At 37.6% G+C, this 15,843-nt stretch overlaps 8 protein-coding genes across 8 annotated transcripts; 4 read left to right on the top strand and 4 right to left on the bottom strand.

Annotated features, from left to right (window-relative positions):
* Positions 1-500: 500 nt before the first annotated feature.
* Positions 501-3,677, top strand: MSB2 (Msb2p; the record flags this gene model as incomplete). Its single annotated transcript, XM_062951139.1, has 1 exon — positions 501-3,677. The coding sequence occupies one exon, from the start codon at positions 501-503 to the stop codon at positions 3,675-3,677; it is 3,177 nt and encodes a 1,058-aa protein (XP_062808171.1).
* Positions 3,678-3,862: 185 nt separating this feature from the next.
* PRCAT00001357001 (uncharacterized protein) lies at positions 3,863-5,560 on the bottom strand (the record flags this gene model as incomplete). The annotated part of the gene is made up of 1 exon (XM_062951138.1): positions 3,863-5,560. One exon carries the CDS (start codon positions 5,558-5,560, stop codon positions 3,863-3,865), a length of 1,698 nt encoding a protein of 565 aa, XP_062808170.1.
* Positions 5,561-5,661: 101 nt separating this feature from the next.
* On the top strand, positions 5,662-7,848 carry PRP39 (Prp39p; the record flags this gene model as incomplete). Its single annotated transcript, XM_062951137.1, has 1 exon — positions 5,662-7,848. The coding sequence occupies one exon, from the start codon at positions 5,662-5,664 to the stop codon at positions 7,846-7,848; it is 2,187 nt and encodes a 728-aa protein (XP_062808169.1).
* A 79-nt stretch (positions 7,849-7,927) lies between these two features.
* On the bottom strand, positions 7,928-9,832 carry RAD7 (UV-damaged DNA-binding protein; the record flags this gene model as incomplete). The annotated part of the gene is made up of 1 exon (XM_062951136.1): positions 7,928-9,832. One exon carries the CDS (start codon positions 9,830-9,832, stop codon positions 7,928-7,930), a length of 1,905 nt encoding a protein of 634 aa, XP_062808168.1.
* A 187-nt stretch (positions 9,833-10,019) lies between these two features.
* On the top strand, positions 10,020-11,189 carry RAD23 (Rad23p; the record flags this gene model as incomplete). Its single annotated transcript, XM_062951135.1, has 2 exons — positions 10,020-10,085; positions 10,164-11,189. The coding sequence occupies 2 exons, from the start codon at positions 10,020-10,022 to the stop codon at positions 11,187-11,189; spliced, it is 1,092 nt and encodes a 363-aa protein (XP_062808167.1).
* Positions 11,190-11,225: 36 nt separating this feature from the next.
* Positions 11,226-11,939, bottom strand: PRCAT00001353001 (putative acireductone synthase; the record flags this gene model as incomplete). Its single annotated transcript, XM_062951134.1, has 1 exon — positions 11,226-11,939. One exon carries the CDS (start codon positions 11,937-11,939, stop codon positions 11,226-11,228), a length of 714 nt encoding a protein of 237 aa, XP_062808166.1.
* Positions 11,940-12,066: 127 nt separating this feature from the next.
* On the top strand, positions 12,067-13,053 carry PRCAT00001352001 (uncharacterized protein; the record flags this gene model as incomplete). Its single annotated transcript, XM_062951132.1, has 1 exon — positions 12,067-13,053. The coding sequence occupies one exon, from the start codon at positions 12,067-12,069 to the stop codon at positions 13,051-13,053; it is 987 nt and encodes a 328-aa protein (XP_062808165.1).
* Positions 13,054-13,129: 76 nt separating this feature from the next.
* On the bottom strand, positions 13,130-15,679 carry CTF1 (Ctf1p; the record flags this gene model as incomplete). Its single annotated transcript, XM_062951131.1, has 1 exon — positions 13,130-15,679. The coding sequence occupies one exon, from the start codon at positions 15,677-15,679 to the stop codon at positions 13,130-13,132; it is 2,550 nt and encodes an 849-aa protein (XP_062808164.1).
* Positions 15,680-15,843: the final 164 nt, after the last annotated feature.

The following is a 15,843-nucleotide window of genomic DNA, read 5'->3' as shown; positions in this document are numbered from 1 at the left end:
TTTAGAAGGAAATTGTTACACAAAAACTGTTTTCTTTTGTTTTTTTTTGTCTTGAGCCCCAACTAAAAGGGACTCGTCAAACTTAATAACAGCCTCTATCCCGTTCTTTTTTTTATTAAATAAAGGCACATATAAACTTTCCAGAAAACAACAAAGATAAAGAGCACTTTCAGCTCATCCTTGGTCTTTCGCTAATAAACCAACAGATCTACAGCTCACTGTTGAAGAGCACTTCGAATAACGAGGTAATTTCTGACACTTCGTACTCATTTACTGAAACTTAGTTGTCAATCAACGAAGCAAGAAATAACATAATCCAAGTGAAATAATATTAGTTGACACTCTATTAGAGTTTCATTGATATTTCTAACTACAGTCTTTCTTTCTATAAAACATCACTCTTTACTTGGTTGTTTATTTTGCTGACTTCTACTAGTTTTTTTCGGTTTATCAAATCTATTCAGAAAGATTTATGGTATCAAAGAAAATAAATTAATAATATGAGGTTTTCATTTGCAGCATTGTTAATTTTGCTGTCTTATGTGCATAATGTCAGTGGAAATGTTGACTCAAAGAGATCTGATCTCAAGATTGATGATCATGAAATCGTAAAAAGAAATGGTGAATCTAGTCAAGCTTTTAATGTCAAGTCATCTGGAAAGAATGATAATAGTGATACCCAGGGGCATTCAAATGATAAAGACAGTGATAGTGACTTTACTAATTCTCAAAGGTACGTGTCATCTCAAGAAATATTTTCACTGCTGCTGACGACGCCAAGCCCTCTGGCTGATGGTAACCAATATATTAGAAAGGCCAGCTCAAGTTCTACTGAAGAACTGTCAACCGACTCGACTAAAATGTCAACAACTCTGTCGAAGAACATTTTTGCTGCTCTAACATTCACTTCTGAGTCGACACCGTCAACATCAGAAACTTCAACAACACCTGCAACTTCGACATTGTCAACACCGTCAACAGCTTCTTCAAGTTCGACGGCATCAACGGCATCAACGGCATCCGCGACTTCAAGAACACCGATAGCATCTTCGACTTCAACATCATCAACAGGTTCTACAACGCTGCCTTCATCGACACGATCAACGTCGTTGGATTCACCAACATCCCCGACTACTGTAGGCTTGACTGATGCTACATCAGGAAAAGGAACAACCGAAGACGATACACAAACGAGTACTTCAAATTGGTTTACTGGATTAATACCGAATTTACTTTCAAGTACAACTTCCTCTTCAAGCACGGCACATGATACAGAATCTCCTACGGCTACCGCCCCAACCCAACTGTCCTCAGATGATTCAAAGGGCGAAGAGAACGACAAGACGTCGAGCAGTAACGTAGAATCAGCTAGTACAACTTATGCTGTGCCAAGCTCTACTGATTTACTCTCGGTCTTAACGGATGCTTCCACTACCTCTTCAAAATCAGCTTCGAGCGTGACAACTTCCAGTGAGGAGACAACTAATACTTCAAATGAACCATCTACTTCTGTTGTTAAAGGAACGTCATCATATGCTGAAAGTTCCTCGACAAATAACCCATTTGCGTTTCTTACAAGTGTCACGTCATCATCAGTGCCTACTGTTGAAGTGGGATCTGTTACTAGTATAGATAGTGCTTCAACTGGAGGAAGTGAAACAGAAGTGGAGCCTACGACTACTGCATTGAGCTCGACTTCTGCTGATGCATCTACGATTGAATCGGGTTCTATCACATCTCTTTTGACGCATGAAAGCACGCTGTCTTTGGTTTCTTCCACGTCTGCTTTATTTTCATCCACTTCAGAAACGCTGGCTCAAGATATTGATTCTTTGAGCTCAGATTTTACTTCAACTGAGTCTCCATCCGAGACCTCATTTTATTCTTCCGTCACCGCTGCATATCAATCAGGGGACATAAGCTCAGAATATCCGAGTACTCAGTTAACAGCAACGACACTTGGTTCAACTGGACTGCCCAGTGTACTTCCCACTGGTGCTACAGATTCCAGTTTAAGTCAAAGTGTTTTGATAGAGAGTAGCGACCTGTCGAATCCAGAGGTCACCACATCAACAGCTTCACTTGTTTCAGCTTCTAGTTCGAGTTTGGTGACGCCTGTTTTGACCTCCATTGAGCAAAGTTCTGAGACATCGAGTGACTTGTTCAGTTCCGAATTCATTGCTCCATTATCATCTATATTGTCGGGTGAAAGTACCACTGCTTCAGCAATCAGTGAATTCAGCACTTTATCTCCAGCTTCGACGATGCTGGGTCAAACGATTGCAGAAACTCAAAGTGCTACATATTCGACAGTTGTACCCTCTTCTTCTCCAGAGGAGGTGTCTTTATCTTCTGAAGCAGTCGAAATCTCAACAGCTCCAACAGCTGATCTTACTCAAGAGCCGTCATTTTCAGTAGTTTCTTCTTCGCAAACTGCGATTTCTCCTGTATCATCAACTTTCCAAGCCGAATCAACAGCTGCATCGGAATATCAAGAAGGAACCTCCCCTTCAGCTTCATCTTATTTGCAAGTCGAAACCTCGCAAGCTCAGGACCAAAGTAGCTTCGCAACAGCCTCCGGGTCTATTTCACAGGCGCTGACAGATTTCTCTCAATTAGAGAGCACAACGCAACTAAGCGAGAGCCCAAGTCAATCAGAATCTGGGTTAGGAGGTCAGGCATCGGCTTCTGAAGTGGCAGCACCTTCTTCGATTGCTAGCGCCTCCGAAGTTCTTGGAACACAAGTTACTCCTTCCCCAACGGGAGGAGCCATTGAATCAGGTGCTTCAGCTACAAGTTCTCCGAATTGGTTACCAACTTCTTTAATAACACAAGGACCGGAACCTTCAAAGACTCATGGCACGGATCAGGCTTCTTCCGCAAGTTCTACCCTGATACCGACGTCGAATTTACCGAAGGCAATTACACCGGCTACTACTTCTGCGCCAGGTAAAAACTATGAGCTTGTTTATGTGGGCTTTAAATCTCAACTCAATTACCCTTTTGTTGCTCTGCATTCATTGTCATCGGCCCAAATATTTGAGTATTTACCTGGTGTCTTGAAGTATCCTTTTGACGATGAGGATTCTTTCAAAGATGTCACGGTGAACAGATTAATCCCTTTCAAGGCGCCTGGTATTTCTTATACAATTACAGTTGCTGAAACTTATTTTCCATCGAGTGCAGTGTCTGCGCTTGCACAGTTCGTTCAAAATACCCAATCAAACTTGTATCAAAATACGGCAGCCACTCAGAAGAATCTAGCCGAATTGATAGATAGCCGGATACCTTTGACTGGATTGGATACTGGAGATTCATCATCTACCAGTAGCAGCACTAGTGAATCAAATAATGGTTCCATGGACTCGAATGATCAAATGAAATTTAACAAAGGAAAAATTGCGGGTATTGCCGTCGGAGCAGCAGCAGGTTGTGCTCTTTACCTTTCTTTGGTAATTATGCTTTTCAAGAAGTTCAAAAACCGTTCTGTGGAATTACCTCCTTCCGATTCCGAATCTAGGCTTGGAGGAAATTCTTCATCGCCCTCTCTTAATGAGAGCTCAAGATTTGTACCAATACTCAACGGAAGTGCCTCTTCAGGAGAGCATTCGAATCCAAGAAGCTTTCCTATCTCTGACCCAGTCAATGCATCGAATTCTTTGGGTTGGTCATCTTGATTATTAACTCATGAATCTAATATTCTCGCTGTATGTTACTTGGTCAATTCTAGCAAAATTAAATGTTAATAGCGTTCCTAAAAAACAGAGGTGATAGATCATTTTATTCTCGGTCTATTTATCATTTCATTTTGTCCTATATTACATAGATATGTACGATATATCCATACCCATTCGTATTACAATTACTCCTCTAGAAGTTTATTGATAAATTCCCATAAGTCGTTCACTAGCGTATTCGCATCCTCGTCTAGTGGTTGACTGAGCTCTTCAACCAAACTTTCTTTGCCATCGAGGTTGGTTTTCATTAAGGAGTCATATATCAACAGTATCAAAAATTCATCTTTAATCCCTAAATACTCGTCTATCAAGTCAGTTATTTTGTCTCTAAGCTTGCGTAAGCGAGTTTCCGAAAGTTGCAGTATAACCGTTCCATCATTATTCTTAAATCCTTTTATTTTAGAAAGAGGTTCCACCTCTAACTTATAAGTTGTGTGCTGATGCTGCTCTTCTTGTATTTCCTTCTCCTCATCCTTTCTATCTTGAAGATCTTTCTGTTCTTCTTTCACACGTTGCACATTCCTTATCTTTAGATACGCTGAATGATTTGTATAATAAATATCACTGAACTCGTCAAAATTTTTTAAATCTTGAATGAATTTGAATTTGTTGTCGACCACATAGTCCTCATACCCTTCAAGAGATTTCAACTGCTCGAAAAGACGCTGTTTTTCCGTCTCCTTCTTTTGAAGAGCTCGTAGTCTTTCATCATATCTTCGATTTACGTCGTCCACTTGTCTTTCAGCCAAATAGTTCTGGTATTGTTCTTCACTAAGATCCTCAAACTCATCAACTTCCATTGGCTCTCTTTCAGATGATAACTCTGGCTCGCTGATAATCTCATCTCCCACTTCTCGTATACCTTCGAAGATGCTTTTAAGTTTCTGCCTCGTTTTAATTCTTTCCGACTCAAGTTCCTTTTTTCGGTTATTTATTTCTATAGTCAAGACTTTGGATCTGAACCGAATAATATCTTTAATAATAACATCCTTCATGTAACTTGGAACGTCTATCAATTCGTTATCATCAATCTTATAGTTAGAATAATAGTTTAATACCTCGTCTAAATCTTCAGTGCCAGCGCTAGTAAGGTGCTTTTCATGAGATTTGAGATTATCTAGATAAAAGTGAATCTTATCTTTTGCCCGTATACGCAAGTCACTATCAACTTGTACATCACCATCAATTGAATCCATATAAGAATATACCGAAGGGTCCACAACTATAGCAGCCTCAGTCGATCGAAGTATATCCTTAATATCGGTTGAGTAGTTTGCTTGAAAAGACCTTAGCAGTTCAATCGACTCGAATCTTAAAAATACCATCTTATGATCAACTAACTCCGAATCAACGATGGACCATTCAAAATTTTCAGATGGAGCCAAAATCAGTAAAACTTGCTCAATGTGACCTTTCTTAATATTTGGAAACCCTTTAATTATCACTGTGGTTAGTTGTTCTCTAAAATTCTTAGGTACAAAAGAGTCAACATCGACAAACTTTTTCAAATTGCTTCCTTCAATATCGAAGTCAGCAGTTTCAGCAGTGACATTAGAATCAGTTGCATTATTCTGGTCCTTCAACCTATATCTAGTGACCTTGGAACTTAATAATCTTGAGTCATTTCGCAGTATCGACAGTGATACATCAACATCTCTTAGAACTGGTACTGTAAAATTATTTTGGAAATTTAAATCTTCTGATAACACCCCATTCAAACTCGGTTTAAGAATAGATAAAACGTTCTTTTTATTAGGATCGGGTTTGGAATAAGGAGACACGTAGGTCAAAGAATGCTTATCGCTTCCTTTACGATTAAGCATGTTCAATTATTCTACCAGTGCATTTTAAAAAATATTGTACATATGAAGTCTCATTTTTTTTTCTAATATGATTTCTCATTAGTATTCTTTTCCAACCTAGAATGGAATCATTTCGGTTACCTCTAGATTTCAAAGCAAGTCCGTCAGAGAAAGGGCATGGAGTGGAACTGAAGATTTCATCTAAAGGACTACGTATTTCTAAGGATTTCGAAAAGTTAAAGAAAGATATTAAACAATCACCGAACGACTTAAGAAAATGGGATTTACTCTTTGAAGCATTCAATGACAAATTTGAAGAATTATATGGAGAAGAAAAGGACAAAAACATTACGACAGAATTCAAGCGCATTGTTGATGAATCTTATCTGGAATTACTTGATAGATTCCCACTTTTGGTATTTTATTGGAAGAATTGGCTGATCTTAGCGTACAAGTTGGATGGCATTGAAGCATCTATAAATGTTCTCGAGAAGTCCGTTGTGGAGTTTCCTTATTCGATTGAATTATGGGTGGACTATTTAAGTGCTCTGATCTCAGACTTTAAGCTTGGTAAGGACGATGAAGGTACTCTGGATCAAAAAATACAAAACATAAGGAACCTATATACACTAGCACTTCGGTATAATGGCAAAAACTTTAATTCACATGTCCTATGGGATAAAGCTATCAGCTTTGAGAGCGAAGTTGATAGCAATTCTCACGAATTGCTCTCTTTGTATTTGGACAACATCAGAACACCTTTGTACCAGTATGCTCAATACTTTAAGCAGTTTAGTGAGATCAACAAGAACTATAAGGTAGAGGATATTGTACCTGAGAGTGAACTTCAAGATTACATAATAAAGTTCCAGGGTTCCAATATAGATGATTTATCTGAGGCTGATAAATTTCAAATTATAGATGATTATTCGTATAAAGTTTTTAATGAGACCCAAAAAACAGTGGATGAAAAATGGCAATATGAGTCTTCTTTAATGTATCAAGACTTTAGTTTGGATAAAATAGAGGAGATAGAAAAAGAGATTGGAGCATGGAGACTTTATTTGAAGTATCAAGTCAACAAATATAGCGAAGAACCAAATTCTTTTCAGTTTGATTTAGTATGCAACTTATTTGAGAGGGCGTTGATTCCAAATTGTTTCAGTAGTAATTTATGGATGTCATTTTTGTCATTTTTGAACTTCCTGCAACTCAATGATCAAGAAAAATATGAAAAAATGAGCCAGCTATACCATAGAGCTGGAAACAGGTTTCTACCATTAAATGACAATATATTGCGTTTCAGCTACTGTGATTTTTTGATGAAGTATGATAAATTTGACATGAGCGTCGAATATCTTTTTGACTTGATCAAGATGTTTAGTGGGTCTCTTGACCCCAAAGGTGTCTATTTGAAAAAACCATATTTAGAGTCTATTAATAAATTAATAGAACTTTGGAAGCAAAAGATGAATCAACCGGAATATTCTGGACAATTATGTACGATCATATTTGACTACTTCAGTGTGGATGAGAAGAGCAGAAAATCGCGTCATTCGAAAGACCCAACGATTGATAACAAGGAAGATAGTTACAAATTCAATGAGAACTATGTTAGGATTTTGCAAAAACTTCTTAATAGCGACTCCATTTGTATTATAACTGACTTATACATAGATTCTTTGAATCAAAGTTCAGAATCAGCGACTGAAGAGATGCGGCATTTGTTCAATAATATATTTCAAGAAAATGAGTTTACAAAGTCCGTTAAGTTCTGGAAAAAGTTTATCGAATTCGAAGGCCTTAAAACCCGGAGTATGATTAATTTAATTCGGATTGTGACATATATGAGCTGCAATACTCAGCTACCCAAAGTAATGATAGATGCCCTAATAGATCTCAGCTATGATATCTTGCTACCGAATTTAGCAGATGCTCTTGAAATGACACCTGAGACTCGTGAATTTTTGTTATACATGGATGCAAGTAAATCAAATTCACTATTTATAAACTCTTACTTGAGACGTAGGATGTCTAAATTTAATTTCTACTTAGGGGATGTTGACGACAAAAGGATTACCAGTAGTAAGCACAGGAGTGTGTTAAGAGAAGAGAATCTTCTTAAACTTGCAAAGAAACATTTCGATCATCCCGGAATTATAACGGAGGCTGTTCCTGAAGTCACCAACAGTATAATGAACGATAAAGTTAAATATCCTTTAGAAAGTTCAAGGCTTGAGATTCCACCGTTACCTACGTTCAAGAATGTTGAAAAAGCGAGTCTACCAATAAATTATCCCACGGAGTAGATTTGAATACACATTTGAATTCAACAATTATGACGTATATACTAATTAATGCATTTGTAAACATAATATCTAAACCAAACTAAATAATATCACTCTGTCTTCCAATAACAATCAAACCTGGCGGTACTTTCGCACGAGAGGTGCATTTATTGTCTCCAAACACTTCCAAGATACCTAGCTTTTCACATTCTCGAGACACTAATTCTAGAATTTCGTTGTCGAATGCTCTGACAAAGCCAATATCCATTGCAGTCAATAAAGGGAAATCAAGTTTCTCAAAAAATTCAAGAGGTTTATCGACAGTGTTATTCAATTGCTCATTCCCTGATTCTATTTTCTTTCTAGTGGCTATCTTTACAGGATGCGAATCGCTAGTGAAAACCTGAAAAATGAAATCATGTGAAATGGAGTGAATCCCATTCAAGTTTAGTTCAACTAAAGTAGCACACGAATGCTTTAACAAAGAATATATACCATTATCCCCCAATCCGGTGCACTTTACCAATTTCACATCTATTAACCCTCCAGTATTGGTATTGCCATAATCTTCAAATGCTCTAAAAAAGCCATCGTTTGTTAGCTGATCCAAGTAGTTCAACGATAAGTGTGTGAGGTTAGGACAAAATTTAACGAGACCCTCAAGAAGAAATCTATCAGTCAACTGAGTGCAACCATCCAAGGTAAGATGTCTTAAAGACTCTCCTGTAACCGATAATATGTTGATTATTAGATCATCGGAAATCAATTCTTCACTTAAAGGATAGGAGAGCTCCAAAGCATGGAGCTTATTAGACTGGATATAATGTGGAAGAAGTTCGTAAACGGATGCTGCATCTACTCCATCTAACCTTGAAAGCTTTAACAGCTTTAAATTAGCACCGGCATTTTCAAGTAAGCTGATAAATGAATCGTTACTAAATCTATGTGTATTTCTGATTTCAAAACTTTGCAAGGAAGATCCCGAAGTTTCAAAGTATTCCTGCCATGCAACTTCACTTATTAAAAATGGACCATCTAAAGCTAAATGAGACAAGCTTTTTAAGTTGGAACTAAAATATTTCAAATTGTCATTATGTAATTGACCACACATGAATAATGTTAGGCTTTCCAAGTTAGAACAATATGATGCAATTTTATTTAATGAGTCTGAATCCACGTTGGAGCAATCCCAGAATTCTAATGACTTTAATTCTGGCGATAAGAATAGAGTCATAGTAGAATCATTCAAAGACCTGTTTTTTGACAAAATCTTAGATATTTTGTTCAAGTTCATCTGACCTATGTCTCCTAGTACATCCACATCATTAATGTTGTCCGTGATTTTTTTGATACATATATCTTGTAACGTTGGAATCTTAACAACGGTTTTGTCAAGTAATGCCTGAGCCACCTTCTTTCTCTTTTTCCGAGCATTAAGTTGGTTTTTTCTTGCTAAGCGCTCCTTCTGCTTGAGTACCTCATTACAAGATTCACAGAGATACCCACGTTTTTCCCGAATATACCTTGAGTAGACTGTTAGATGAAATGTTTCACCGCATTCGACACAAGAATCTTCCTCTCCAAACTTCTTAAAACTATCAGCATTCAAGTCGTCATCGCTGATATTACCCTCATAATCATCATCATAATCATCATCACTGTCGCTAGGAAACCCGTTGCCTCCTCTATTCCTTCTAGCTGCTCTTCTCTTTTTCCTGCCTGCAGCCCTTATCTGACTTTCTTCATCAGATTCCTCCTCAGTTTGTGATCTTACGTTTCTTCTCCCAGTTGCAGATTCTGAACTACTGACATCATTCTCAGATATTTCTTGAACATTACTAATATTCCTATCTTCTATATCTTCGCTCTCGCCCTGCTCTTCATTCCTCTGCTGCCTCTCCCTTCTCTGTCTAAAAGCTTCAGTAATACCCTCAGTACGTAAGAATTCCGTGAGCGCTGAGTTCGGCCCTCTAACGCCAGAGCTACTTTTATTTCTTCTAGCCATCGTTAGAAACAAATATTACAATCAGTAGTAGATTTATCGTAGCATATCTTAAACATATATTGGAGATATGTTAAAAGTGACACAAAATCACAATATTCATTTTCAAAATCTCGCCACTCTTTAATCAGCGACAACAGATGACGAGAGGGATTGGAAGTTGAAAGTTAGAAAAGATCAATTGTTCGAAATGCAAATCATTTTCAAAGATTTCAAGAAGCAAAAGGTGCCAATTGAAGTCGAATTATCAGATACTGTAAGTAGTCCTCAATATATCAAACAATACGCAATGTCTTCGATGATTTGTCTGAACCTATAGAACTAACAGGTATAGGTTTTGTCCACAAAAGAAAAACTAGCACAGGAGAAAGACTGCGAGCCATCTCAGTTGAAATTTGTCTATTCAGGAAAAGTCTTGCAAGATGATAAGACGTTGGAATCATTCAAGGTGAAAGAGGGTGATTCTATCATTTTTATGATATCAAAGACCAAAAAATCACCCATACCGGCGTCTACTGCAATTAAGAAGGAGGATACTGCACCCGATAGCGAGAACAGAGGAGAGGGTTCCACTGGAAATGGAAATGATGCAACACCAACTGAACCTGCTTCTTCTACACAAAGCACTGCAGAGCCTGGGTCTATTTTCACTGCGGGAGATGAAAGAGAAGCAACGATCAGTAATATTATGGAGATGGGATATGAAAGATCACAAGTTGAAACTGCCTTGAGGGCAGCTTTTAATAATCCTCACCGTGCTGTTGAATATTTGTTAACGGGCATTCCAGAGTCTTTACAACGTCCCGAAGCTTCAGAACCAGTAGCGGAATCAACAACGAATGAAGACGCAGCAGCTGCAAATGAAGACACCAATGAGGAAGATGAACAAGGAGAAAACTTGTTTGAAGCGGCAGCGGCAGCCGCTAGGGCCGAACATGACGGTGCAGGTGGAGCTGATGCTGTGGACTCTTCTGGAAGTGGAGATTTGGGGGGTGATGCGCAAATGGGATTATTAAGAACAGCGTTACAGTCTAATCCAGAATTAATTCAACCATTATTAGAGCAGTTGGCAGCTTCTAATCCACAGGTTGCAGCATTAATCCAACAGGACCCTGAAGGGTTCATCAGGACGTTTTTAGGAGGAAGTGGTGAAGATTTAGGATTCGAGATCGAAGGTGATGAGGGTGCAGAAGGTGAAAGTGAAGGGGGCACTGTTCGTATAGCATTGACTGAGCAAGATGAAAGCGCCATCAACAGATTGTGTGAATTAGGTTTCGATAGAAACTTAGTGATTCAAGTTTACATGGCCTGTGAAAAGAACGAAGAGGTCGCAGCTGATATATTGTTTAGAGATATGTAAAAGTGTACAATAGTATAATTTGGTAGTTCCAAGCATTTATATTTTGAGCTCATCTAAAGAATAGATAACATCAAATTTCTTACTTTCTTCATCTAGAGCTGGATTGCCCAGTCTATAAACTATTTTACTTTGCATTCCAGCAGATATTGCAGCATCTGCTTCATGAATGTTATCAGTGAGAAATAAGACATCTTTTGCTTTATTTTCATAATTTATCTCTTTAAGAATCTTGGAGTATGAGCTTCCCTCGTACTTGTTCCCAATTGTGACTAAATCAAAATACCCACTTAAATAATCAGTCATGTCGAGGACTTCGTCTCCCCTTTTAACATGCTTGAATAGAAGAAGCTGAGCTTTAATGCTACCTGAAGAATAAATGTATATTTTTTTGGATTTCCTCTTCAGGGCCATAATAAATTCAATTGCATCGTCATAAATTGGGGCAGTTAACTCCCCTTGGTCATATCCATGTTGCCATATTAAACCTTGAAATGATTTCAAAACATGATCTTTAATATCATTTTTAACTAAATTTTCTATGTGGCTTATCAATTTATCGTACGATACTATGCTCTCAAGTGGAAATTGACATAAAACATTAGTGTATTTATCTGCTGTATCACTTTTCAATGGATAGCTGAGGTTTTTAAGTACTTTAGGAGCCTTTTTCAAAAAGTATGGAAACAATGTTTCTTTGACAAAAGCTATAGGGCATATCGTACCCTCAATGTCTAAAATTACTGCTTCCATCTTTTAAGTAGAGATAGGCTTTATTGTTCAAGAAGTGAATCGCGGTAACTTTGTAGTGTAAAGTATTTTTCTTATTGATATATTAGTGAAAAGATTATATTCAGTAACATAGTTTTGAAATAATAGCATGTCCAATGAAATTGAAGTGGCTTCGACAGACTCGAATGACTACACAAATGGGGGCCTTTCTCTAGGAAATTTGTCTCCTGGCAAAAACGTTGACAGTGATATAAATATGAAAGATGAAGGACGTGCAACTGAAATAGCAAATAATGAAATGAATGAAGTAACCGAAGATGGAGACGATAGTGATTTTGGGTCATTCGACGAGGCCTCATATGATGAAGATATAGACATGGGAGAAAGTGGCATCAAAGATTTGACGTATGAGGATAGAATACGATTCTCAGAAGGCACAAGTGACGATTCTAATTTTGAAGCAAATATTGCTAGACTAGTAGATAAATTGTTCAGCGGCATTAAAGCCATAGATTCTAATACTGGTATCAATGAGGACCTGATTTTTGATAAATCATCACAAATGCTCTACGATTTGTCGACTTTACCAAGATTAAAGCCTCCGAATTGGACTAGACTGAGTATTCGACATAATCTATTAATTAAATTAGGAATACCTATCAATTTGGATGAACTTGAACCTGGTATAACACTGGAGCCTACTCACATAATACAGAGAAGAAAAAGAACTATCACAGAAGAGGATATTGATTGGAGTGGGTTCAGTATACCAGATATTTCATCATTGCATATATCTAACGACGACAAAAGGAATTACATTGAATTGACACCGGAAATCTTGTCGAAGATTGAAACAGATAGCTTGAATAACTCAAGTATACAGTTTTTGCAAGAGATAAAGAACGAGGAGCTTTTGGACGAGAAGTTGAATCAATTTAAGAAGAATTATGACGAATTGACAACATTGAGTCTGATATGGAATGATCATTTAAAAGAACTTACGAAAAACTTTGAAATCTACGAGAGCGTGGTTCAAAATTTTATTGGGTACAGCCAAAGGTTAAGAAGAGAAGAGATATTTGAAAACCTTGAAAGGGTAAAGCATAAACACAGATTCAAGAATAAGCGTCATTGAACATTTATTGAAAATTAAAACCTACATAGTCACTTTTTATTGGCCATTATAACTACCGACGGAGGATTGCAAGTATTTAAAAATTAAATAAAGAACCAATCTCTGAATTGAAAATGTTATCCTCCACTCCTGATTGTAAATTCATGCCGATGTAAGAACTGTCAACGAAATTTGTATCAAACATATCACCCGAAAGAGTATTCATATGTTGCTCATCACCTTGAGATGTATTGTAAGCATTTTCAGAAACAGGCGCACCATTACCAATATTAGCCACTGGTGTTGGAGATTGCACTCTTGTTGAAGGAAGACTGCTATTAGCAATAGGAAATAACTGCTTAGGTTGAAAATTTTCGAAAAAGTTTTGGGTTGGCATGTTTTCTGTGACTAAAGAAATATCGGGGAAAGAAGTTGATGATGAAGGGGAAGTATCCTCCTTTTTGTCCTTGAAATCGTGTGCTTGTGTGGTGGGTCTCTTAAATTGTTGAACAAGATCCTCGATATTTGGTTTTGGATCATGAACAATTGTAGGTGACTGGGCATTAATCGTGCTTCCATATGATCCTTCCCTTGGAGATATTCCTGAAGTTTGCAGTGCAACGGTGGGAGATTGTATGTTGTTTCCCTGAAACTTATCTTGGCCCTTTCTCATATCATATAGCGGTGTTAGGTTAGCGTCATTGTTTATAGCCCGACTCTCCGCCACTCTCTCTTGATATTCAGCTACTTTAGTATTATTCTCTATTACCTTAGCCCTCTTGATTTTGTCATTCGCGTACTTGTCAAATAACTTTAGTAAAACACCAGCAATCGGCCAGAATTTTCCCAATTCTCTCAAGACTGCCCTTGAGACGAATAAGGAATCAGAAGCTGTCGACGCAATGACATTATTTGGAGAATCAACATGATAAATTAACATGACCAAGGCGCTGAAAAGAATATAGACAAACATGACAGGACAGTATTTAATCTGATCTTTTTCAAGTAAAATCTTGGATACTATTGATATCATTCTAGCAGCCTGAAATGATATACCCCAAGAAGGATATTTATAGTTGTTTGGGTTCGTGGAGCTTGATCGTGCCATTCTTAACAAATTTGATCGGTGTATCAAGTATAATCTGTTATAATATTGAGCATTCAACAAACATGTATAAAAGTTTTGTGTTGAAGTATTTGCTAATGAAAAGACAAGTTGTGATGGCAAATTCGTAAACCAAACACCCATAAGCATATCACAATGCTTTATGATAGAAAAATTATTGTTTCGTTTAAACAGTTCAGATTTGACAGTATACTGGTGTTTTATAATAATTCCTGTTATTTCTGCTAATTTTACTAGATGGATGAAGTAAAGTGCTTGGGTTTCGTTGACTTCATAAGGTGACACTGTGCCAGTATCTGGGTCATCCTCATTAAAATCATCAAGTGTCAACATTGGAACATCGCAGTCTGAAAGATCTATTGTCAAGGGCCGACCAAATGCAATAGCCACATTGCGATCTTTTTCAAAAAGACACCACCACACTCTTCTCCAAATCTTCTTCTCAACTTGAGTCAACCTTGCAGAACTGGTGATGTCTCGGTGCAATCCAAAGCCTTGCGCTAACCCTACAGCAACTCTAGTCCAATAAAAAGAATTTTTCGTTACGTCTTCCGGACCCTCCCAATAAGAGCCTATCAAAATTAAGGTTTGTATAACTGAAATAGCATCGCTCTCGTAGTTAGTCTCATACAAAGCCTTTGCCCTTCTATAGAAAGTCAAGCACGCCAATCCATTAGAGCCTCTGGAATCTAATAACAAAGGGTTCTGTGAAACTCGGCAACCACATAATAAGACTGCTTGCAATAACATTAGAGAAGGACTGTCCTTTGGATCTTCAAATTTTTTTATAAATTCTGTTCTATTGATCACAGGCATAAGTGGATGTACATGCTCGAAATAAGAATTTATCAAATCTGACGCCAATTCTTTTGAAGGCAAGAGAAATGCACCTCTCAATTTTAAGATCTCCAACTCTACTGAATCTAGTGAGTTATCACTCACATCAAATAAGTCTTCCGTCAATTGTACGTGGTTTTCACCGACCTTTTGAGCGACATCTCCAATTGACGAAGACCCCAAAAATGTCAAAGATGTCTTACTTTTACTACTCATCATTTCTCTTTTGTGCATGGATGGCCTATTTTTATAGTTTGAAGTCAATGATGGGGGAACACTCACTTGAGAGATATTCAATATAGGCTCATTTCCCCCTCCCTTGCCATCTTCACCAGAAACTCCATCCAATCGATCATCATTTTCATGAATTCCATTTCTTTCTTTTGATCCTAGTCCTACAGTCTCAGTATGCTTCCTCTTAGGCTTAGATTCTCCAGTGGAATTACCTCTTTTCTTGACTTCTGGTAGCACACACTCGCACCCAAAAGTAATGCAATTGGTGCATGGTATGTGTATTTCCGCATCACATCTGACCTTCCTCGACCTGCAAACAGAACAAGCCCTACTACCTCTTGGACGTTTGTATTTGATTGTGAAAGCCTTTGGTCTTTCTTGTGATTTGCCGTTGGTGGTCCTGCTTTCTTGAACAGACTCTTTGTTCTCTTGCTTCACATTCGGAGCCATAATGCACTGCTACTTGGAGCGTTCCGATACGATTTGAAAGTTGGCGTTGAATGATTTAAAGGCTACAAGTGCAGTTAATTCTTAAACTCTTAAAATTTTAACTTTGAAGATACGTTAGCGTAGTTTATATTATCGTTGTAATGCAATATTTGCGTAAATTTTTT

Source organism: Priceomyces carsonii (genome assembly GCF_900007245.1).
Source record: "Priceomyces carsonii strain CBS4050 genome assembly, scaffold: Debaryomyces_carsonii_scaffold_1, whole genome shotgun sequence".
NCBI lineage: Eukaryota > Fungi > Ascomycota > Pichiomycetes > Serinales > Debaryomycetaceae > Priceomyces > Priceomyces carsonii.
This window is presented reverse-complemented; position numbering and strand designations above follow the sequence as displayed.